General features: G+C 37.8%; 2 protein-coding genes across 6 annotated transcripts in view; one reads left to right on the top strand and one right to left on the bottom strand.

Moving 5' to 3' along the window:
- LOC100679483 overlaps positions 1–9,055 on the bottom strand; it is a 64,117-nt gene extending 55,062 nt beyond the window's left edge. For all 4 annotated transcript variants that reach the window (XM_031922560.1, XM_031922561.1, XM_031922562.1 and 1 more), the window contains exon 1: positions 8,871–9,055. In XM_031922560.1, the coding sequence (XP_031778420.1) occupies positions 8,871–8,949 (79 nt within the window). In that variant the 5' untranslated portion in view covers positions 8,950–9,055. The remainder of the gene's footprint in view (positions 1–8,870) is intronic.
- Positions 9,056–11,629: 2,574 nt separating this feature from the next.
- LOC100115984 (protein henna) lies at positions 11,630–23,112 on the top strand. Of its 2 annotated transcripts, none has more exons than XM_001600505.5 (8): positions 11,630–11,821; positions 18,665–18,793; positions 19,519–19,673; positions 19,816–19,998; positions 20,128–20,324; positions 21,387–21,649; positions 22,031–22,260; positions 22,780–23,112. In XM_001600505.5, the coding sequence occupies exons 1-8, from the start codon at positions 11,762–11,764 to the stop codon at positions 22,940–22,942; spliced, it is 1,380 nt and encodes a 459-aa protein (XP_001600555.1). In that variant the 5' UTR covers positions 11,630–11,761; the 3' UTR covers positions 22,943–23,112. The 2 variants fall into 2 exon arrangements, with proteins under 2 accessions (XP_001600555.1, XP_031778598.1); XM_031922738.2 differs by lacking the exon at positions 11,630–11,821 and adding an exon at positions 15,619–18,576 and having other exon boundaries at positions 22,780–22,974.
- The last annotated feature ends 2,475 nt before the right edge of the window (positions 23,113–25,587 follow it).

Raw genomic sequence — 25,587 nt, 5'->3', positions numbered from 1 at the left:
GGCACGTTCGGCGAAATGTTATGCAGTTTGAGTAAGCAAATATGATCGTTTGAAGCTTTAAACTTTCGATATGTTTTACGTATCTGCATTTAATGTATCCCTTCATTATAATATAGCTTGTATTAATTTGCGTATTATTTATTCAATCATATTTATTTACACAACATACTGATAATTCGAAAGATCATCAAATGTTTTGTCATATACTTCACCAGCTCAATCATATGTCACCTCAATGCAAACTTTTCTGAGAACAGACATTGAACTTTTTTGACTGCGTTAGTCCTTAAAACATATAGCCCATCGAAGTCGAGCCCTCACTAAACTATCGACAAACTTTCCTCTTATTCTTTAGCGGGATTCCTTCGTCTTGCGTTTTCTTCTATATATAGCTATATATCCTTTATCATCTTATAAATCAAAATCTGCTATACACGCCTCAAGAAACTGGTTTGCCCAGCGGAAGCGTGAACTTTGATTCCAACTCCGTCGAGTCTGAATAGACGCATCTGCAAGTGAATCGAAAGGCACAATTATCAAGTTAGCCCCTCGCAAGCCATTCATCCATGTCATGCAGACTCGTGCGGGCGTGCAGCAGTGCCAATTCGATGCTGTTCAATAGCTTTTCAATAGCTTCATGGAATCAGGCGTATTAAGTTTTGTTATGCTTACATAAAAACCAGCAACTTCACAGACGCGTTTTACATTTTCAAAATTTTCACTTTTCGAGATTATGATCAATTAGAAGAAATCACACGTGAAAACAAACAGTCAATCAGAGAACGAGCAGACTAATTCCCATGTATTTTTTAAGCGTAGGATAAGTATTTAAAGGTGAATCGATCGCGTATAATTTAACGAGAACATCGGATAAATTTATATCGTAATTGTGAAAATTGAAATGACGTTGACATAAAAATAGAGACACCGTAGTGGGATATGCAATATGTATACATTATTCGCGTCTCCCCACTGTCATGCAGTAATTGCAATTCATTTATATTCGCGATTGCAAAAGCCAACTACTTTTATGTATGTAACATCCCTCTCGCAAGCTCGCGCAATGGTTCTCAGAAGCGCAAAATAATTAAAAACGCGCTGTGTGTCTTATCTCCGAATTGCAGCGGTTAAATTACTTAGAAAAAAAGCTGCTTGCTCCTAGGCACCATAAAGAAGTCAGGTAAGTGCCTAATTGCAGATAGAGAGTTCTCTCTCTCTCTCTCTCTCTCTCTCTCTCTCTGGCTCGCGGAAATTGCCGCCGTCGCCGGTGGCTCGCTTGCTCGCTCGCGCGCGCGTCCTCCCTAATAAAACCGTCTTTTAACTCTGTCCCTGCAGCAGTCTGCGTCTTTTTGCGCGTACATAATTAAAGTTTGCCAGTGCGCGAGTCGCGTGCCCCGCTCTGTATGCACACCTGCGTGCTTGCGTGTCGCGCCGCTCGTCTTGGCCGCACCCTCGATGCAAGCGCGCACACGACAAAGGGCTTTTTGCACGAGACACTTTTTTCCGTTTTTCTTTCTTCCTCCTTTTCAAAGGTCGTGCCTTTTTCAAGCGGTAGACGATGCCGTCGGTGTGGTATACCTATACAATATTATATATAGTACACAGTTGGGGCGAGTCCCACGTAAGAGCAATTTAATGGACGCTGTCAGGGCGTGGGGATCTGTCTGCTGAATTACTATACTGCTCCCTGCGAGGCGAACCGTCCGAAAACTGGCTGTGCTTTGTTTTTGATCACTTTTTTAAGTGCTTTTTAATTGCTCGGGTGCTTGCCAACGCTTTATTATGCGAAGGGATGGCTATGGTATTTCTTGAGACGATGTCACAAAAAGTTTGCAGTTTGAGATGCAATCATTTTCTTTTCGGTTGTCCTACACCGGTGCCTAAATCAATATCGATTTGAAGGAAGTTTATGAGCGCGACACAGCGAGCCCTTCGATGTTAGATCGAAAAATTATTCAGAAGCAAACTAATGCAAACGCGTAGTGAACCGACTTTTAAATACTTAGCTATTTCCACACAATAACTATAGGTACAGAAGAATCATAACTGAAGTATGAAAGAAGGACAGTTTTTCATCGGAGAAGAACGCCAGATGAAGAATCCACTCGACTCGCATTCAAATCATTTCCATAGCTAAGAAAGGATGGAACCGAAAAATACAAAACGAAGTGAAACGCCGAGAATTTCACGACAACGTTCGATCCCTCTATAATAGATCCGCATTTTTCTCTGCCATCGCTGCAATCTCGCACACATGTATACAAACGGGCGAACAGGCAGCATCGATTCGCATATATTTGCTCGCTCGTCTATATAAACGTCCAGCGATGTGTTTCGCTCGAATCGCGCATATTCCTATATAGTCTCGGCCGACCGTGTCTCTGCCTCGTCGTAGCTTCTTTTACGATATGACAAGGAGTGGCGCTAGCTCGTACGCGACACGGAGATGAGAAAAAAATGCCCCCCTAGGGATCGCCTGGCGCACAAGCGAGCTATATGTAGAAGAGGGAAATTTTCGTATATTGCAAACGACGTCGAGGAGGTTGTACGTTCTTGTCTTCGCCGTTGCGCGTCGCCTGCCTTCTCGTTTATGGGATATTTATTGCAGCTACAGGTTATTGCGCGACATTACCCCGCGCATAAACGGATGATATTACAATTTTGTAGGGTATCGCGAAGAAAAGTGTCAGACACTTTCCGACCTTAATTGGCTCTATTCTATTTTTCTTCTATACACGGTGCGAGAGAAGATTTACAAAACAAAAAAAAAACATAGAATTGGATTGTCATGAGGCCCATTGTTCATGAAAAGTTGTTTGCACCCATGAAAAATTGTCCCATTCTTAATATATAACCCCATGAGGTTACCGTTGAACTGGCAGAGATTCAAATCTATTCCCCCGGTGGCGATTAATATCCACGATAGCGCGAGTTCGAGGAAAAGCTCGCCGGAGAAAAAGGCAAACAAAAGAACATCACCCGAGCACACAATTACGCACACCTCTCCGATACAATGTATAAAAGATTAAAAGCTCTCTCTCTCTCTCTCTCTCTCTCTCTCTCTCTCTCTCTCTCTCTCTCTCTCTCTCCCAGAACGTCCTGCGGTTCTAGTCTCCCCTAGCACACTGCATTCATATGCTCTCCTGGGCAACGCAGAATCCAATTCCCGATACTCACATCCGAGGCAGTCGTCTCGTCGAGTAGCCGAGATGCGATTTATTCTTCGTGTCCTTTCTTATCGGCGTCGCATCGGCAGCTCGAAGAACACGAATTTTCTCGGGGACCCTCTTTTGATGCTTTCCCATCCTATATATCCCCCCATTATTCGCGATTACTTTTTCTTTTTGGCGCTGGGTGGAGGAATGTAGCAAGATGTAACTCTTGCAGTCCGGAGGTTCTTATCTATCGAGTCTCATAAACCTTTTTATTAACAAATCGACTAAAATTTAACAAATTTTTAAGTACAAATAAGCATCGACGAAGCAAGAAACTCACTGCTCGAAACATTGCGCTATGATCATCACTGTCTCGCAACACCCAACAACAATTTTCAAAGACTCGTGAATCGAATGAAAATCAAATCAGTCTTATTTACCGACTCTTTCCTCTTTAATTTTCCGTTTTCCCATTGCCTTCTTCCTCTATTTTCATTTTAACCCTGCACTCTCTTACTTTTCGAACTCGTTCGCCTTCTCCTATTTTCCGTCTCTCTAATTCCCCCTTCGCGTTCTTGTTTCTCCTATTCCCAGCCTTTCATCTCTCTTGCCGCCACATTTCTCGCCAACGCACGCGCGCGCGCGGTCTTACATTCACATTTTATTATAGAGCGAGAGGAGAATCAGCGGCGCAAAATGGATTCGCAGTGGACGCCCGGGCCCAATAACGCCATTTCTAGCGCGAAACTTTATCGTTTTTACTCTACCGCGCTCGCATTCTGCCAGCCAGATTTTCTTCACTCTCTATTTTCAGAATGCGACTTTACCAGCGAGGAGCAATGACCTTCGTTCCTGCAGCAACAAACTCAATTTTTACATAATAACTATCATATTATACGCTGTTGTATTTCATCAACATTTCCTTTTTTTTTTAAATTGAATTATTGAATTTATTTTTGTAATTTTTCTTCCTATGCTTTTGCATTTCGTATGTTTTAAACTCCAAAAAAAAAATATTATTTTCATTTCACTCTTTGTAAATGCAATGCTTTCAATGTCTTACCCTTTTGGATCTCGTCCACTTGTTGAACGAAACAATTATAAAATTTCCATCGTGTAAAAATATCAAAAATTCAATTAGCACAACGGAGAAATGTCCTCCTTTGTGCGACGAGCACTAAAGTCCCGTCAGAAAAAGTCCCATCGCTCTTCTAGCATAACTGCGAACTTCGTTTTTCTCTCGCTCTCGAGCCGACGACCGTTTCACCGGCTCGCAGAGAGCAAGAGCAACATTTCGCTAAATCCATATCTCTGTTTTTTAACGGCTTGGCTCGTTTCAAAGGGGCGCCCAGCGCGTAAACTCAAACGGCTTGAGCATAAAGCCGGCGCTGCGAGCTGCAGCGCTTTGACTAAATTTATTCAATTCTACTACTTCACGAGAGATGGTTCCTCGCGGGCAAAGTTGGCTGTGGTACTCACAATTAGTGAATACTGGCGATCTCGTTTCGTCATTTAATTCATCCCGATGTCACGCGCTGCGCATAAATTACGCTCGACGCGTGATGTATTATAGAATAATGTGCTATGCGGGAGAGTAGACGGCTAGAAGCTCCTTGAAACGTTGAGGGAAATGTTGCTCGTAATGTTATATACAGGATACATGGATTAAAACTTGTTCAGTTTTTGAAATTGAATTTGAACTCAATAAGCGAGTCGAGTGAACGAGTTTTTGCACTGTATGGAAAAAGTACTTTTTCCAACAGATTCGTTAAAATTTTGAAGCGCGTTTTGGTAATTGTGAGTTCCAAAGGAGTTACGAAACTTTATTCTTCGAGTGGCATAATCTGAAAAGTTCTCTGCATGCATTTATACCCTAATCAAGATTAATCGCATAAAGCAGCCATCAGGGGAATCAAGGAATTCTAGACGCGTCATAATAATAACGCAGTCGCTGCAAGGCAACACCGGTGCCTGCTAATCCACGTCTCAGGCGCGTAGAGCTTGGGTTTCCGCTCTAGCCGATTTCCAGTCCCGAAACAGGTCCGCGGCAGCAGCGTATACAGCGCGCTATGGAAATTCGGGACTTTGCTCTACATACAGCATATAAAGCGCAGCTGCACGATGCCGTATAACGCGTATACAGCCGTCGTCGCGCGAGAGTAAACACGTGCGGAGACCGGCTCTTTTTCCGTTTCGGCGAATTAAAATAAGAGAGAACGCGCGCGCGCAAGGTTTATTGATGCCGCGCGTATCGCTGACGCGAATATATATGTTTTGACGCGAGTACGCACGCAGGTGGTCATTTGGCACGAATTTTTCTGCCCATGTGTGTGGAGTGTCTGAGCGCTGTCGATTTTTTCCTGCCAGAGATGAATTGAAAAATAAATAGCCCGAAGAACGATAAATAAACGCTGAGTGTCAGTGCGTTAGTTCGCCAGGCTTGTCCGATGCTGCCAGAGTTGGATTCTCGATTGGAAAAATATCGGGAAGTTTGCGAGAGATCGATGTGTATTTTTATAAAGGGGAATTAACGCGGATTCGTTGGGAATCATGGCGATAAAATAAACCTGATATTAATCGAACTTTACAAATCAAATTTATTCTTGATGTGATTTTCTATATACCTTTGATAAAAAGCGTATGTAGCGTGTTTTATCCTCAAACGGAGTTGCTAAAAAAATGTGTGCAAATGTAGAAACAGCTTTAAATATTGTGTTTTTATGAATGTGAAATACTGGTATGACCAAAGGAGATTATGCAGTAGAACTTGTTGGATCTGTTCAGACACGCAAATTTGCCATTGTCACTTATCTTACTACTGTAGAATGTATTCTTCAATAAATCTAGGTATTCAAAAATGAACTACATATTTGTGGGATTTGAGGTGTAGGCTTGTATGGTTTAGTGATGGAGATATTGGGTAAACAGACAAGAATAGTTTATTAACAACCAAATTGTATTAACAATGACGTTCTCTTGAGCCTCGACATCACAACTCTCTCAAACGTCCGCTCTCACCCACGTCTCAAATCACACTCTGCCTGGACCTGGTGGCTCATCTCGGAACTGCCCTTCCGATCTATCTCTCTCTCCCTCTCACGCATCCCTCTTGTGTACTTCCCTCTAACCTCTTTTTAGGACTTTTTAGAGAGAAGCCAGCGAGTGTTCTCTATTACTTTTACACTCACATTCCTACATATTTTTGTAATTGTAAAGGAAGAACAAGTCGCGTGATGGTTTTAAAGAACTTATTTTCTGTTTTGATCTAACTGACGCGCGTCAAGGGCTCCGTTTTTCACGTCTCGAGAAAAAAGAAACTGTTAATCTTTCATGGCAACGCATTTCTCTCCCCAGCAACCCACGCGCCAAATCGTCACTACAGAGCTCGATTCGAACATTCTTTAGAATTAGGATCAAAGATGTTCTTCACGCTCAAGACGGCCGACCACGAAATAACTCGTTTATTCCGCACCGAGGCACCGCAGCCCAACAGGAGGTTATGCGCTACGGTTCTATTTTTATTGTTGCGACAATTCTCGAGCCAGTTCCGCTAAATTGAGTACATCGACAAGAATCCTGTATTCTATCGATCTCATCGGCCCCAGAGACACTATTTTTCTCTGTGCACGAGGCAAGTGGCCACGAAAGAGACAACATTATTATTTTGTGCCAGGGCATCATGAATTGTCGCACAAACTTAATATTATAATTAAATTAAACCTTGCATACAAAGTTGTTACAATACATGTAGTACTTCTTAACTTTTACAGTGATAACATTTATTTTCATGCATGTTCATACATTTTTAAGTTCGAAAGGTCGTTTGCTTGCATTCGTGTTTGATATTAAGTATACATGATGAAGTCAAGGCTTTGAACTGTACGAAATCCAATTAACTTTGTATAAACCAAAACAGGTTAACGAGAACAGCTGTAAGCAAGTTCAATATTACAGAGAAATAAGTTTACTCGTTCTCTCTCTCTTGCTCCACGCCATCCCTAAATCCAAATTAACTGTGCAAGCGACTGTGGCTCTCTCGCGTAATTAATTATCGGAAAAGTAGTATAGGAATGTCCCTTATTTCATTGTTCTCGCGCGGGCCGCAGCTAATCGTGAATTCGACATGCAGCAGTGCTGCACGCTTTATTTCTCCTATAGCTCTTAAAGCCACTCTGGCTCGAGATGAGAATCTCGAATGAGGACGGTAGAGATGCGTCGCTAAATGGCCGGAAGAACGGCAAGGATTAGCCAGTTCGCCTCGTGCGACTTTTTGACACGTTCGAAAGATCGATGAGCGTAAGGAAAGTTTGGGGACGACTTTGCCCGATTAGTTGAAGCTAAGCGGACGAGGGGTCGGCGACGTTCCAAATGAGCGTCTGCTCAGTTCTGTTTCGAAAAAGAAGAGAGGGCTGAGAGGTGCATTGTACTTTCTGAAAACTCGGCTGGGTCGATGTGCCCTGGGAGCTTATCGTCGGAGCAGTTCGCAGTTTAGTCGGCGGTTTAGTTGATGAGCCTTGTTCGCTGATATTCAGGCAAGGCAAATATTTAGGAGAAGTTTGATTTTGATTTGGATATCACATTTATTTTCTTGTTTACGCAATCATAAACGAGCTTAATGATTATTGTGTGTGCAAACAAATCAGCGTGTATCAATTTTGTGTATGCTGCACATATAATAAGAAAATGCTGTATTATATAAAATTATAAACAAATAATTTATTGACAAGTTGTTATTTGAACCTTTAATGGATGATGCGAGTATTTATATCAATAGTGTTTGGAAATTTTAAATACTGTTTCGATATACAACAGTAATCATCGAATAGAGCACTTAGCGGATTAAACGTTATCGTCAGATATTAAAGTATAACCCCGCGATCACTTATTTATTGTATTTAAAATAATAACATACCTATCACGTTGCTGATTTAACGATACACCTTTTAATATAGTAGATAGTGCTAATAGTGGTTTCATAAAATTAAGTAAATCTGCTTTAGAGCCTAATTATACTCGATGGAACTGCATAAATTCCAAAATTATATAAATTGCCGATAACGTAATCGAACCAGCTTTATTGAAAATACGCTTTTAACATTCCTCATCTCATATCATAACAACGAAACTCAAACAACACTGATCGTAACAAAATTGCTCCAATAAGTCTGGCCATTTAATAGACTGCATAATTGTGTAAGACTGGTATAAAGTCAGCAAGTTAATAAGTTTTAAAGCCTCTCGAGGTTGATAAAAATATTGTTTTAAAAGTCCCTCTTCACTTTGCTCACTTTTATTAGTTTTTCGATATATTTGCATTACGATAAACTGAGTTACCACATGATATTGTAGCGAAATTGTAACGCATCCACGAGATTCATTAGGACGTGTAAACCAAAGCTCTCTCTAAGCTTAACTTCTGCACTCAACGTGCGGCCTCATTGCCAAAACTTTCTCCACTTATACAATCCTAGTCCAGAGCCGAAAGACAAACATGCAGAAAACAATGCAAACTCACATTTTAACGGTATGATAAAACATTACTAAAAGCTATGTTGCAAAATTATAGTTTAGTTCCGTTTAGCTCGTTAAACAAACGATTACGTATATATATATGAATAGCGTAAATCTTGAGAAAAAGTCTTTGGATTCTTCTTCTTAAACGTTGACAGCAAATGAACGGAGGTCTACATATAACAACTACGGAGAAGTACTCACCGGGACAGGTGAGAAGAATAGCCACGACGACTGCAGAAATCAGCAGCAGGCGCCCATCACCACCTTTAATCCCGCACATGGTACAAACTTCACACACTCGAGCGTCACACGCGATCGCAAGCTCAAAAGCTCCTTCGCGAACAAGCAGCGCGCGCGGCCACTCGCGTGGCTCTGGCACGGCGAAATTTTCACCGCTGCAGCCGGCCGCTGCTCCGCGCGGCGGCGGTAGGCGGCTCGGCGCCTGCCCGTTGAGTGCCCGGCCCGCACGCACAGCTGTTTCGTTCCTGTGGAGCGAGCTTCTCGTCTGCGCGGTGACGCAGCGTTGCGGGATTACCAATTTTATGACATAATTTTTTTCTCGGGGATTCGGAGCTTGCGCAATTAAGGCAATCGTAAAAATCTTTTAATATATTGCATCATAGTCTCGTTTGCAGTAAAATGACCGGCGAACAAATATTTTTGTTGGAATACTTATTTTCAACTTGACCATTGCAATTCTTTCGTTTCATGTGGCTTTGCTGGAATCCTGCGTTGTATAAACGACAATTATTTTTTGCAGTCCATATTATAATGTATAACGTTGGTTTCTAAAAACCTTTATCATCTTTATTAGAGTATCAGAGTATTTATTTACGACTGAACTATAATAGCCACTTTATTCTTTGAAAAGCGGGACGAAAGTAGTATTTTATTTCCGCAAATTTACTTTATTCCAGCAAAATCTGAAAAATTTTGAAAATTTTTAAAAAATTTTAAAATGTTGAAAAGTTGCAAAATTATGAAAACATTTTAAAGTTTTTGAAAAATTTTAAATTTTAAATATATCAAATGTTTAAATGTATATTTTCGTTATAATGTCAGTGGCTGAGTAGATCCCACTTTTCAAGAGATAAAGTGGCTACACAGTTCAGTCGTGAATAAAGCGCTGTATGCCACACGGAACTAAAATCGATCATTTTCTCGGACGATTACTGAAACCCACTCGCGGGAATAACCTACGACTTTAGTCCCTTGTTGCATAATGTACTATTTTTCAGGACTTGATAACTTGAGCTACAATTTGCGTACTTAAATCTATGATGCTTTTTACTTTGAAAATCTAAAAATGGTTAGCCTCACAATTTAATTGCTACAACTTTTTTTAAAACCTAATTTATGTACACAAGCTTGCCCACCGAAGAACACTTACTTTCGAAATCGCAGAGCTAGACCTGAAAACATCGTGGCCAAATAACGACAGCGCGCTGATGGGAATTCCGCTCACAGCTTTCACATCAAAAGACTCGAGTGCTGGCGGCATCTGGCGATTTTCCGGTGCGCGGTAATAGCGTTCTCTACTTTACTTCGCGGAGATAAGCGCTGCCGCGTACGTTCGGATTCGGATTAAACTTTTACGAGTTCTCGCAGCGGAATGGAAACTTTCGGCGGAACGGTATGTGTATCCCGGGCCACGCGCGGAACGGTCATTTAGGCTCGCGCCCTCCCAGGGATCCGGCATAATAGCACGAGCGGAGATAAAACTCGAGTCGGCCGCCGCGGCTCTGATTTAAGGAGATTTTTATTACGCCGGAGCGCGAGAGCGCTACTTTATGCAAATGAGTTTTTGATTCTTCTAAATTATTGCTAAAGTATTTATGAGCAGAGCCGAGTTTTAATCGAACGACTGGAATGGCGCAGCAGAGAGTGCTGTTTTTATTTTCAATTTTGTATCTGGTCAACATTTAATGCTTGTCTCTATGTTTTGCTGTCAAACTCTTCAAAATACGCGAGACTGTATCGCGCAATAATTTGCAGAAGTAACTATGTGCGAAATGTTTTTTTGTCTTATCGATCAATGTTAAACATTTCATACAATTATATTGTGAGATCTTGCTGAAACACGCAAAGTTATGAAAAGTGCAACGACGGACTTTCTATGTACTAATGCATTATCAACTTCAAGAAACTATTAATACGACTTTCTTGCATTCATCTGGTTTCTAATCAATAGCTATAATGATACGCTGACTGCGAGGTTGATTATCTCAAGGAGGGTACGAAAATAATAAATGCAATAAATATTACTTTTAATACAATGTTTTTAAATTGATTTATTTTTATATACACATTCGTTAATACAATTAGAAATAATTTATAAATAAATTTTCACTAATTAATCATTGCTACTTCACAATTGTGCATTTGATGTTTTAAGTAAATAATTAATTCTTATCATCTTGATGCTGACAATCAAGTTTTCTTTTCAAGTAATGCAAAAACAATGTTGCAACTCGTAAAGAAATTCATCGATGCCAATTGCTGCTGAAACGAGCATTTTAAAATCATGCTTATGCATTTGGATACACCAATTATCTCTGATGATTTATAAATAAACAGTAAAATTTTCAAAATTTGGAAAAACGATGAAATTTGACCTAAATTCCATGGGTTTTCGATAATAAATGCGAAATTTTGAGGTTATGTTACTACATTTTCTTGATCGCATCTTCAACGTTCCTAGTATTGCCCAAAAACGGTGCCATTTTTAGTCCCCCATTACAAATTTACAGTAGAAAAGCAACGTGTTCTTTGAATATATACCTACGTGTATTAAAGTACATACTTTTAAAATCCCAGAAGAGCTTGCGCTGTTATGGTACGCGCGATACGTCGCAATTCCCATTTCCTTTCGATTTTCCATTATAAGACGTGTGCTGATGACGCGTGCTTAGAGGAGGCGTGGATAACGCGCTCGACGACTTAAAACCGGCGCCTAAAGACCGGTTAATCAGTAACGCTCGAAACTTCGACCCGACTCAATCATTCAACGCAGCATCTCTTCGGAAATACTTTCTTACTACTAAAATTCCAGCAGTTCAGTCGATCCCAATTGAAGAAAGCACTGCGTCAAAATGATGGTCGCAAAGATCAAGGACAGTGAGAATATTACGTGTGGCTCGCCACCTGATAAGGTAAGATCAATTGTTTATATTTTCTAATATTTTCATCTTGGTTGTCGTTTTTGATAAGTAAATATGCGTAAGATGCAAATTAATTTTGTGAGAGTCATCATTTGTTTTCGTAAAGCGGTACAAGCTGATTTTTAAGCTTAAGGTAGTTCACTCGGTCAAGAGTAGTTTTAGAATTTGGAATTGTCAAATACTATTTTATTACAAGCAAGAATATTGAAAAATTATACAAAAGAGAACAAAAACATATTTTATTAAACAATTTCAAGCATTAATTGCTCGGATATTAATTAAAGAAAAAAGCATTAATAACTTTTCTTATTTTCTGTCCGATCTAAACAAAACAAGGCTCATTTTGTTCATTGAGAAATTTCAGGGGTAGTAACGGTAGGAGAATTCATGATACGATTTACTAGAACGGCGCTGGATCAGTTTGTTTATTAAAATTTGAGTGATTTTCTCAAACAAACTGATGTAGCACCGTTCTGGTAAATTGTATCTTAAATTTTCCTACCGCTAATCCCCCTGAAAATTCTTAAGGAACAAAACGAGCCTTGTTTTGTTAAGATCGGACAAAAAAAAATAAGAAGAATTATTGATGCTTTTTTCTTTAATTAATATCCGAGCAATTAATGCTTGAAATTGTTTGATAAAACATGTTTTTAAAATTCTAAAACTATTTATTGTATCGCGATTATTGATACGATTTTAGAAACATTGACGTTGTTATAATTGCGTGACGAGTTGAAGAAATGTCATAAGATAGAACCAAACTGTAATTCAAATGTAAACAATTGTATCCAAACGCCATTATTAATTGTTACAAATAAAGAGATTTTTAAGACATATTCCAAACATCTAAAATGTTGTGAATTTAGCACTCAAAAATCTATACTTGCAGTAGTTATTTCTCATCTAGTCCATACATTTTTAAATAGCATGCATCAAGTAAGTATAATAAATCTAGAAAATCTAATTTTACAATAATTATTAAAAATAAACTTAGCTGTATTATTTTATTATTATACTTTATGAAAAAAGTCTAAGAATGTAGCATCTACATATCGATAACTAAATTCAGAAATTTTACTTTCTTGAACATTCAAGTCTTGACTACATATGATAATTAATCTGTAATTTATTGGCAACTCAACTAATTTACCAACAACAAAAATATGATTCCACTGCATTTGTAAAGTATTTAAACAATAACAATAATAAAATTGATAGACATTTCTAATTTTAAAATTATTTAAACTGAAAGAGAAGAATCTTTACCTTTATTTTGTATATCTCATGAATGTTATGTTTGATTGTATTAAATATTATAGTGTGTGAATTATATGTCTAAAAAGAAATTGGGATACGCTATATATGTGTTTGCTATTATTTTGTCTTATAATCATGTTAATAACGTATGATCGTAATCAATTATTTATAAATTCACATTTTTTTATATTCAAGGCTGTTGCTTGGACAAGACATTTTTTTAGTAGTACTACTTTTTGTCTTAACATACTGCAAATCTAGATATTCATATTGTTCAATGAAAAGATACTATACTGCAAGAATTTTCTAAAGAGTTCGATAAATATAAAAAAAAATGTACGATATTCGCCAACATTTTTTGCTTTATTACTATTTATCAATCTTCTCCCAGATCAAATTTGAACAAAATTTTATGTTATCTATCTTCGATATATGCTCACAATCTGATGAATGGATGTAGGTTGTTATACATTTTGTAATAGAATATATATATATATATATATATATATATATATAAAGAATTATTTACGAAACATTACTCATGAGACGCAAAGATCTCGTTCTCATGGTAAATCGAAGTTTCAAGAACAGTCTCGTGTAAGATACAGCAACGAAACCAGTTTGCTACCTAATAGACGACGAATTAAAAAGTCTGGACCCGGTTTAAAATAAAGTAAAGTGAAGCAATCAAAGCTTGATAGGTGCAACCCGTCATTGACGTCACGGAGGGGATTAAAAGAAGAAAATGCATCATATGGAAATTAGATGAAACACAAGAATATGTCTATAATAAATTATAAAATCAGCTGAACATCAAATAATTAAATAATTAATGTCACGGACCCAAACTTGATTTGATCAGTGAAATAATTTCACAATGGAATATGTTGTCAAGTGACGCGGTAGCGCCACGAAGGCGAGTTTAAAAAGCAGACGAAGCAGCGGTGCCCATGATATATACTATTTACTTCTATATTTGTGTTCGGATTTTTCATAATACAGAAAAAAATGCTTATCGTTACTGTTCGTGAGTTTGTTTGGCTTATCAGTATGTTTTCTGAGCTAAACTATGGTTTTCAATGAAAATATTTGTTAAAAAGCCGTTTCGTTTAATAATAAACGAGTTTATATATCACGAATGCTCAAAACAGTATCTCTACTTTTTTCTCCAGTGGTAGGACCATGAAGTTGGCTTTCTAGCCTAAAAGTGGTAGGACCGTGAAGTTGGCCGCACAAGCTATTATTTGTAATACAGTTGGGTATCGCTTATTCCCACAGATTTCTATAAGTTGCGCAGAGTAAATGTGTTTACATTGTCTGCTTGAATTTAAGGTTATGTTTTTGAACAGCTGCCGTACTGTCGCTGCACAAACTTTCGAGGTCACTGATGACGGGGCCCAGGAAGTTGATTTCGTAACTTTTTGTGCATACATGAAAATATCGTTTTGCGGTAGCCGGTCACGTTCGATGTCTAGGTGCCAAGGGTCTTCGATGAAGAAGCGGTCTATATATATTGCGCGCTGTAGATTTTTGTATCCACGTGTCAATATCGGCCATGAATGCGGTCTAGGGTGACCAATAACGGAGTCAGTGCTCACTGTACTTGATGCAAAAATGTTCAAATTGGTTATGTTTACTGTCCAGGTACATGCGGTCCACAATGGCGCGATCGAGGTAGTGCGTTCCATAGCTTTCATTGTCTAAGTGTAAAATCTGATTTTAGACATCAAAAGCTATGGAGTGCATTAACAAGACCCTGTCATCGGCGACCTTATGCACCTGCATACCATACACGAGAGATATCGATATTCCCGTAATAAAAATTTCAGTGTGCCCTACCCGAACACCATCATCATATATATTTTATCTTTAGAACAAGTTTAGGGTACATAGTTCAATAAGTTCTTTAAAAAAGACATGAAATCTCTAAAAAAAAACTTAACTAAAGTAAAAAAGTTAGGCGCGTTTGATTTTTTGCGTATCATCATGGATGTCAATAAGTATTTTTACTGTGAAATTACAGATTAAAAAATAACTGAGATCAATTAAAACAAGTCAATTTTATATATAATACTGCTAACAAAAATCATTATGTTTAGTTAAGAGATCATTCAAATGATTGGTTATTTAAACTCAAGTAATATATTGATCAATTACAAACAACTCTCAAGATACTTACTACGTAACTTGCCATGCCCCTTTAAAATGCATTGCTCCACCCCTGGGGCAATTTTATATTTTGTTCATGGTGTTGTCTAATTGTAAGTGTAACTTTCCGCATATTTCATTTGTCTACATAAACTTATAAAATTGTTATTTCAATAAAATAAAATATTTTCAATGTAAAAGTATGTACCATGTGATTTTTTGTTAGTCGTATTATAAATAAAATAATATGATTGTAAACATGACTTGTTTTAATTGATCTGAGTTATTTTTTAATCTGTAATTTCACAGTAAAAATACTTATTGACATTCATGATGATACCCAAACATCAAACGCGCCTAACCTTTTTACTTTGGTTATTTTTTTTTATTTGAGTAATCACTATATTCATAGTAGCTAATAAAATGCTTTTGAAATTTGAGATATAATTACAAGTGCTTGTTAATTAATATACGCGGAAGGAAACGAGTTTAAAAGTTTTTTTAAATTTCAAATTTTGCACCAGACAAAAAAATGAGTTCATAACAAACGACAAAAACATAATTACGGTGAACTATGAAATAGTTTCCTTCATTAATTATCCATCACTTTGCCGAATGAAATTTTAAAAAATGACTCGAAATCAAGTAATATGCATTATAGCACTGCGTGGCATAAATCCGCATTCATGTCACGCCTATGAGTGGCATAAGTGGTCCTTTATTGCACCGTTAACAAACAGAGGGAAAAAGGAAAGAGCTCGTCAAAATCATTGTTTAAAAATCATAAGCTTAACTTGTAAACATCTAAGAACCTTAACAAACAACTTTCCAACACTTGATATTTTTAATATCGTCCTGATACGTGACGATAATATCGGAAGAAATTTTAGAAAAAGTTAACTGTCCTTTCAACTTCGAAATCAACTTACCTCTTTCGATGTCTTCCTTCTAAAGTAAATTCTCTGCTGTCGCTTCAACAACAACTGCGCATCGAAGCGTAGTCGATGAAAACGGTGACGGGAGACAACACCAACAAATTACCATCGCGGGTGCGCGCTTCAATCCAATTTCCGTTCTCCTCTGCTCCTCTTTCTCCTACTCTTCATTCCTCTCCCTCTCTTAACCCTTTCTCCAACTCTCTTTCGCTCAAATTACACAGTAACTCGAGTAGCGAGTCAATCGCGGAGTTGCTTTGTATATACCTCGCGAATTGGCTGCTGAAGGCTGTAAAGCACAGATTTTTGACACATGACACTTGCCATTATTCGCATCGTTTGCGAGCCAGTCCGTAATTTTGTGGAACGTTAATGTGATTAAGGCAAAAATTAAGCTTCAAACTTTTCACGTTTCAAATTCTATCATTTATAAGAGCAAAGAACTTTACAAGGCTATGAATGACTGACCCATCGATTATCATAAACATGAATTTTGAAATCATCCGCTCAAATCCTGTTTAACAAAGCTTCATCTGAAAGAGAAACTTTCTGACTAATAAGAGTTGGAGCCTCATTTCAACGAAATGAATGTATATTTCTTTTATCTCTGCTAAGCTGTATGCTAAGTAATCGACATTTAGTAGCTTACCAAATATTTCTCTAGTAATTATGTATAGAAGAAATATCTGGCGACTTTTGACTTTAGTTGTTCTATTAACTTATATTTTGTAGTTCTCGGAATTCATGTATCTAGACACAAAAACGAAGAGACCATTAGGATGCGAATAGAATGATTTCCATCTTATTTTGAGAGTAGCGTGATTACAAAAAATCAATACTATATTGAAGGAAAGATATTATTTTCATGAAGAGAATAATTCGGAATCTTGTAATTTGAGTGTTATTATTAAAGTTTCCAAATCATTAGTGTCACGGATCATATAATTTCGTGATAAAATATTCGGACTGTTTGGTAAAACTTATATTGAAAATTAATTTTGTATTCTATATTAACTCTCGAAAGATAATTTTATCGTTATTATTCACTTGATAATTCATCATCGAGAGATTTGAATACAATCTTAGCTAAAATTAATACGCAAAACAGTTATCAAACAAAAAAAAAACTGCATCGAAGCATGCGATTGTGAGCATTTAATTTGAATTACTTCTTTTAACAACTTTATATTGTTACGATTAAATATTTGCGAACTAATTTGCAAATATACTACTTACACGGAATTCTAAAGAAATGTTTTGTACTTTTAAGTATAATGACGTCTTCCTTTATACGTTAGGTTGTCTTGGGCTTTTCTAGCTCAACTAAACGCCAATGTTTCATCAGCTGATTCTCGCACATGAAAGTTGGATAAAAACGCGACCAGATGAAGGTCGTACGTAATAGCGAGGTATCTACGTTGAATTCTTGCGGTCACGAATCTCTCGACGAGTAGCATTGACTTTCAAACTTTGCACCGAATATATGGTGTAAAGATGATGATGGATTGCAGATGGTGGATTTGTGCGAACTTTTGAGACGCATATAATTTCTGATTGCATCATTCATCTAAGAGGTTGCGGAAGTAACTGTAAACTTTAATACTTGAAATAAATTTCTTTTTTACATCATTTTTTTTGTTTATCATGCATGGCGTAAAGACGGGTGTACCAAACTATTCTATTTTAAAGTTTTTATGTAATAAAATAAATTTTAAAAATCTGCTACTTCTACAATAGTATAAATACAAAATGTTATTGATCTGGGTGCAATTTTATTTACGATGTTTAAATTCACAACAATGTTCGAAACAATTAAAATAAGTCCGAGCAAAAGGAAAAAAGCGAATGATCTATAATAACGATAAAATGAACAACATTTATACTGTAATCATCTTTCAAGTATAAAGTACCAATTACAATCTTGCAACCTCCTCGACTCCCCGCGAGATTTCCTGTTGCATCGGAAGCTTGCGCGGATGCCTATATGGGGGAAGCAAAAAAGTCGTGCATCCCGTCCGAGCAGTGTGCGCGAGAGGAAGGAGAAAGCCGAAAGAGAAGGGAAGGGCGCTAGTGGCTATTGGCATCGCGCCGACGTATAAGAACTCGTGAGACCGTCCTCTGGCTTTTATTCACGAGTTGGTCCCTGATTTACGAGCCCCAAGAATTGATCGCTACTTTCGACTCAGTGAGATCTCGATTCATCACGCTTCATGTCGTCACAGTTTCACGCGACCAACGCTATTGCTACAATATTTTCGCCGAATTTGTACACACAAACAAGAGTTCATCTTTCTTAGTGCCGTTCAATCGCATTGCTTGACTTTCTTGTCTTTTTCTTATCGTGATTGCTTTTTTGAAGTGTAATTTTGAATTATGTTGGCAAAGAAAACGATGTTGAAGAACGATGTAATAATTTATTTAGCCATGAATTACGTTCCGTACCTTTAATGGAATGAGTTCAACCCTAATGAAAAACTTTGTTGAAATTTTGCAGCCAAAACTCATGAGCGGCGGCAATTACATCAAGGAAGGCAGGGACTCGGCTAAAGGTACCTGCCTGATCTTCTCGCCGAAGGAGGAGGATGAAGTTGGCGCTCTAGGGCGCTATCTCCAACTTTTTGCTGTAAGTAGTATAAACTGAATTAGGTGGGGCGCGAAGAACTTTTTATGGTTCGCTCCTTTGCTCAATTTGAGAAGATATATTTGTTTAAATTGACGTTGGTGTTTTTCAAATTTATTTTAGTTCGAAATAATAAAATAGTTATGGATTCAAATAGATTACTTTGGTCGAAATTGAGTAAATTGATCTCTGAGGTTTCAATTTGGATCAAATTTGAGGTTTCGATACACCGAACCGTTCGATGTGGTTTTAGCTTCAGAATCATTCTAGATATAAGAGTTCACGCATTTAAATAACTTTACAAAATATCTAGTATTATTATATTATTCAATTATAAATAAAAGCTACTTTAATATAAATAGTAAGATTGAAATTAAAACTCAATTAATATAATAATGGTTACAACAATATGGATTGTTGTAATAGTTGACGAATCATTAACTGAAAGATGATTTTGATTGCTTATTAACACAATACAAGTTGTGCAAAAGTGTATATTTTTTCCAAAAAAGTTTGGATTATGAAAATCCTATTCATACATTATTAAATCGTCTCGACGCTCGGGCGATCTAAACGCTATATCTAATCATGTGTAATAAGGAAACATTGTTTCTAGAAAACAAGGCAATTTGAGTTATAATATAACACGTAGTTTATTGATGATTACGAAAAAACGATCTAATTATTTATGACGAGGTATCTTATAAAAAAATTCACTTCGCTTCTAGAAATACGAAGTCAACCTATTGCACATCGAGTCTAGAAGCAGCTTGCGTCAGGCCAATGGCTACGAATTCATGGTGGAATGCGCTCCCGGCGGTAATTTGGGGGCCGTTGTTGAAGCCCTTCAGGAGCAATGCGGATACTTCTCGATTATATCAAGGTTAATTTTCCGCTTACTTTTTACTTCTTGACTTTGTAATTACTTATCACAAAAAATATCGCGACTAAGACATAGAGAGTAGTAGACGTTAATTTGAAAATTTCTCGAAGTAAAAAGGTTTTTACGATCTATTTTTTTGCAGAAACTACCGCGACAACATGGGCACAGTGCCGTGGTTTCCGCGCAGGATCCGCGATCTTGACAAGTTCGCCAACCAGATTCTGTCCTACGGTGCCGAGCTCGACAGCGACCATCCTGGCTTTACCGATCCGGTTTACCGCGCCAGGCGAAAGTACTTCGCGGACCTCGCTTACCACTACAAACAGTAATTATCCTACGCAATTGCATACGAAACGCCACCCGTCATTATAATACATCAACGTGGCCTCGCGAGTAATACGTTTCCTCGTAGGTGATTTTTTGTAAAGACGTTGCGTCACGCGTGTTTTTACAGCGGACAGCCGATTCCGAGAGTCGACTACACAGAGGAGGAGATAAAGACTTGGGGAACGGTGTTTAAGAAGCTGACCGAGTTGTATCCCAAATTCGCTTGCAGAGAACACAATCACGTGTTTCCGTTGCTGATTGAAAACTGCGGCTACAGGGAAGACAATATTCCACAGCTCGAAGACATCTCGAATTTCTTAAAAGGTGGGTCCTCATAGCCGTTGTGCATACATTGTTAATCTGTAGCCGATATTTTTCGGTTTCGAAATTTTTTGCAAATATCTTGTACATCGAGAAAACATGCCTCGCGATACAATGTTGCATTTAATCCCGATGAATGTAGCATGTTTAATGCTCACCTGACATATTAATTACTCGCGCTGTTATTTTCACGATATTTTCCGCAATCTCGAATAATAATGAAGAAAACGTACATCTCACGAGCGCGTATGTATATCAGTATTGTAATATTATAAGCAGCGAAAGAGCTGGAAAACAGGTCTTGTTGGTAAATAAAGAGAACCTGTCCAACGGGTTATCGAGCCTCCATGCATGATTAATAAAATGATCCCTCTGTTTATCGCGATGAAAAATTTCATGATACGTAGATGGGATAAAAAATTCTTACGGTTTTTTACCGTCTTTACGCGGGTAAACTGTTTTTTACGAAAAAATGATGTTTTGATGAACGCAACGCTATCGATGTTGCGCAAATGTACGCACGCGTGGAAATAAACGCCGACGCAAATACGATCGTTCTCCAAAGGCACGCGTCACACAATCGGTGGCTTAATTTAATATTGCGGTGATTGCACTCGCGCATGCCTATCTATTCTATTATCCCCTTTATCGCGCTCCGATGCCCGAGACTTTTTAACTCTCGCTAGCAGAGCTATCAGCGATTGTTCATTTTTCCGCTCCGACCCGGGAGGCGTGAACTGTTTGTTTCCTGTTCGGCAACATTGCGTTACGTCATCTATTTACCCAGAATCACGCGACGACCCTTAACTGTAGCAAATCGGAAACCGGAAAATCGGATTTTTCTCTCGGATCTCGAATGATCTTGCAGTTATTACAGCTCAATGATCCCAAATGAATTACCTGTAGTTATTGAGAACCGCATTCGTTTCATTCATACGCGATTGCGAAGCGTTTGTTAAATACTTGCACATCCTATTAGTTCGATGGCAAACAAAATGGCATTTTCAAATGTAAAATGAAGTACGGTGTGTACGTAACTTGACGACAAAATTCTTCGAATTACAGACTGCACGGGATTCACGCTACGGCCGGTGGCTGGGCTCTTGTCATCTCGAGACTTCCTCGCGGGCTTGGCCTTCCGCGTATTCCACAGCACGCAGTACATCAGGCATAGCAGCCGACCGCTCTACACCCCCGAACCCGACGTCTGCCACGAGGTACTCGGGCACGTGCCGCTCTTTGCTGATCCGGCCTTCGCCCAATTCTCTCAGGTCATAGGACTAGCCTCGCTCGGTGCACCCGACGAGTACATTGAAAAACTTGCCACGGTTGGTATTTCACTACACACGTACATTTATCTGCCGAATTTCTTAATAAAACTTTTCGTAACCCTCTAGACCACGCGATGGTGTTTTTAGTCATATTGCTAGCAGAATGGAAACTCGTATTCTCTGTTACGCTAAATAATATATTATATAAAATTGTTTATTATTAGCTTACACATTTTGCAGAACATGCCTCATATTTTATACTAATGTGTGTCTCTTCTTCGTATTCATAAAAGATCTTCATATGCAGTAAAGCTAGTAATTAGTATTTTACATGCTTTTACTTTGGTTCAGATTTATAAATCATGAGATTCGACAGTATTTATCGGCAACGAATACGCCCTATGTGATAATGATTTGATTTCTCTCGCTCATTCACAGTGCTTCTGGTTCACGGTAGAGTTCGGCCTGTGTCGGCAGAATGGCGAACTCAAGGCTTACGGAGCCGGTCTGCTCTCGTCGTTCGGCGAGCTTGAGTACAGTGTAAGTGGCAAGCCGGAGTTGCGCGCTTTCGATCCCGCAACCACTGCAGTGCAGAAATACCCAATCACCGAGTATCAGCCAGTTTACTTTGTCGCCGAGAACTTTGAGGACGCCAAAGAGAAGATGATGTGAGTATCCTATTTTAACGCCAATTTAAAAATCTAAAGTTTTAGCAATGAAAAAATTTGTATACTTTCTAAACGTACTATGTAACAAAGTTCTTTGGCTTGTTTTGGCAAGCATTTGCGTTATCTACTCAGCATAGCGGGCACGCAAACAGTAGATATGCTGTGTTATTGTTGCTTTTATAAACGTTTGAGACCGCACCTTCTTATGATAATGCATCTTCTATGAGCTATGTGATCGTTCGAGCATAAATTACGATAACATGTCAGTAATTTTATGCAATAAAACTATAACTTGGAATTTCCCTTGATATGGAAGGTGAAATGTCAATCAAAAACTGTTTTATTACGGTGCATAAATAAACTATTTTGATATTAACACTTGCATCCGATAATAGATTCTATTTAACAAAAATAGATGAATAAATAATTAGTAAGAAACAAACAAAAAATAAATCTTAAAAAATAAAATCCTACGGATAAGTATCTAAAAATATTAATTAAATGATGTAACGTTTACAGAAAATTCGCTGAATTGATCCCAAGGAATTTTGGCGTCAGATACGACCCGTACACGCAGACAATCAGTATAATCGACAGTAAATATCAAGTCGAAGAATTAGTCCACAACGTCAATCAAGAGATGCAGACTTTAATGAATGCTCTAAAGAAGTTAAAGAATTAAGCAAGCAGCATATACTGTATTATTGCGCATGATCATAGTATTTCATTTTCTTCGCGAAGCACTGTCCAAAAATTAGTTTAAATTCATATGTATTGTTTAGTTCACTGTTAGTATTTATAAGTGTTATATATATATATATATATATATATATATATATATATATATATATATATATATATATAAATGAACGAAATAAACACATCTGAACAATACATGACCACTGAATACGTAAAAGAGTTAATTTAAAGCTTTGTAAAAGTTGATCACTCATTTCGTATTGTATACAGATATCTTTTGTTATTTTACTTATGCGCTTTATAACAGTAAATTGTGCAACAAGGGGAGAAAAGGCATTTTTTTCGTTTGACGTGTGGCATAAACCAACCAGCGGGAAAAATCTGCTACTTTCGACCCTTGTTGAATAATGTACTATTTTGGTAACTATTTGGAATTGGATATCGTATTAGTGTAATACACCTTTGAATAAGATTTACAAGAAATGGACGAGCTGCGAACGAGGTAGCACAAGAATGGTGCCGAAACAGCGCCAGGTCTGTGCTACATCGACTTCGCTTAGATCGTTCTAATGCGGCACGATTGTGTGCAGTAACTGCACGCGTTTGTGCTGTATCGGCATAATTGAGCGTTTCTCATTCTGCACACGAGTGCCGGTATCTCTCCGAAGTCACTTTTTTCCGAGCAGCTATAGCCAAGTAGTGAAGTCCTTTTCCAACAATCAAAAAGCCTCTATCAACGAGAGCGGTATTAGAAATGTCCACATGAAAGCTCAGCCCAGAGGGCGTCTTTGTTCCCAGCCCCAAAACCGTGTTAAATGTATATCTTTATATATCGTCGCTCCCTATGAAGAGTAGCACTGTTCAAATTTCTCGTCATAAGTAGCAAGATTAGCACAACTCAAACTTTAAACAACAAATTTCTATAAAAATTTCCCAATTTTTGCGAAACTGTCCTTAATGAACATTTTTAAATATTCACAAGTTACAACTTTTTACCAAATTTAAAATTGTTTTCCTAAATACAATAATTTTTACAAACATTTTTAAAATTATTGGCCTTTTTTAGAAATTTACGAAACCTTTAAAAACTTTGAGGTTTGTCTGTCTTTGTCCAAGGTTTCCATGAACTTAACAAACCAAATAATCCAATAAAAACGTAATATACTTGCATTTCAAGTAATATTAAGTCTCGAGTTGTGCTACTCTTGGCGGCATTTCTGAACTGTGCTACTCTTCGCGGCAAATCGTGAGTTGTGCTATTTTTTGTTAGAAAATTTGCACTGTGCTAGTCTTCGTAGAGAGCAACGATATACCGTCATAGCCGTTTTTCGATTTTTGAAAAAATATTTTTGCTTTTTTTTGATGATATGATTCATACAATATATTCAACAATAGTGTATCTAAAAGAGCACAAAATTGCCTACTTTTTCTTGCAATATTTTCCAGATTGACGGTTCCATTCAATTGTTATGATAAAGAAGGTTATGATAAAAAAATTGTATACGATACTAGTGAACTAAGCACCCCTTCAGTGCTCGGCGGTTTATCACACTCGCTGCGCTCGGGCGCTAATACATGCCGATAATCGGCTACTTAGGTCACACGTATCGTCTCTTTATATTAATAAAAAATCTTTACCGCAGCCGCCGATTCAGAAACTAGGGTTTGATCAGGTGCGTAAGCGCGCCAATGTCTCGAATTTGGATTATTGTTTTCTTTTTTTCTGTATAGTTTTTGTAAATAATGATATGGCTTTTTATTTACAAAGAAGTATTAACATGTGCGTTTTTTCATAATAAATCAAAAGAAATATGGTTAGAACAGGAAATCTCGATCGGGAACTGTACTATGAGGTGCTGACGTAATCGGGCTGGATGGACCTCTTTATTAGACCCTTTGTGCATGTTCCGGGAGTCTCGCCGTGCCTAAAAAGTTTTATTTTTTCGCAAGGATTCGATTGAGAGTAGTAAGAACAAGTAGCCTTGATCAGGGTAGTGGTTATGAAGAATTTCCTCCGATGATGATGTCCCGATCGTCCCTTCTTGTTCTAACCAACCACATTCGATTCCTTGCAAAAAACACAACGTTCTAGGCCCGGCAGATCTCATGGATCGTGGATCGTGTATAATAAAGAGGTCCATCCAGCCTGATTACTTATCACGCAAAAATTTTGACGCTTGGAAAAGCCTTCAAACTTTTCTCATCCCGATCTAAGCTCCGTGTTTCAACCACTCACGATTCAGCGAACCTGCAAAATTTTAATATTCAGAAAATCTTTCATAGCGATCGCCCTGATCAAGGCTACTTGTTCTAACCACTCTCATTCGAATCCTTGCGAAAAAAATACAACTTCTTAGGCTCGATGGGTCTCCCGAAACATGCACAAAGTGGTCTATTAAGCTCTATTACGCCAACCAGTATAAGAACCTCAGTATTTAAATAATCTTGCATAGCGCTTGTCCCGATCCAGCTTCCCTGTTCTAACCAGGTTTGATTCGATTCCTTATGAAAAAATACATTTTGTAATAGTTATTTATAATTAAAGAAAGATTAAAATAAAATTATTTACAAAAGCTACAGAAAATAGAAAACAATAATCGAGATTCAAAAAATGAACATGAAAGCACA

The sequence above is a fragment of the Nasonia vitripennis genome, chromosome 2 (assembly GCF_009193385.2).
Source record: "Nasonia vitripennis strain AsymCx chromosome 2, Nvit_psr_1.1, whole genome shotgun sequence".
NCBI lineage: Eukaryota > Metazoa > Arthropoda > Insecta > Hymenoptera > Pteromalidae > Nasonia > Nasonia vitripennis.
This window is presented reverse-complemented; position numbering and strand designations above follow the sequence as displayed.

Coding starts and splice junctions, on each gene's coding strand:
- LOC100115984 (XM_001600505.5), top strand. CDS start 11,762: ATGATGGTCGCAAAGATCAAGGACAGTGAGAATATTACGTGTGGCTCG. Junction 19,999..20,127: donor CTCGCTTACCACTACAAACA/GTAATTATCCTA, acceptor GTGTTTTTACAG/CGGACAGCCGATTCCGAGAG. Junction 20,325..21,386: donor CATCTCGAATTTCTTAAAAG/GTGGGTCCTCAT, acceptor TTCGAATTACAG/ACTGCACGGGATTCACGCTA.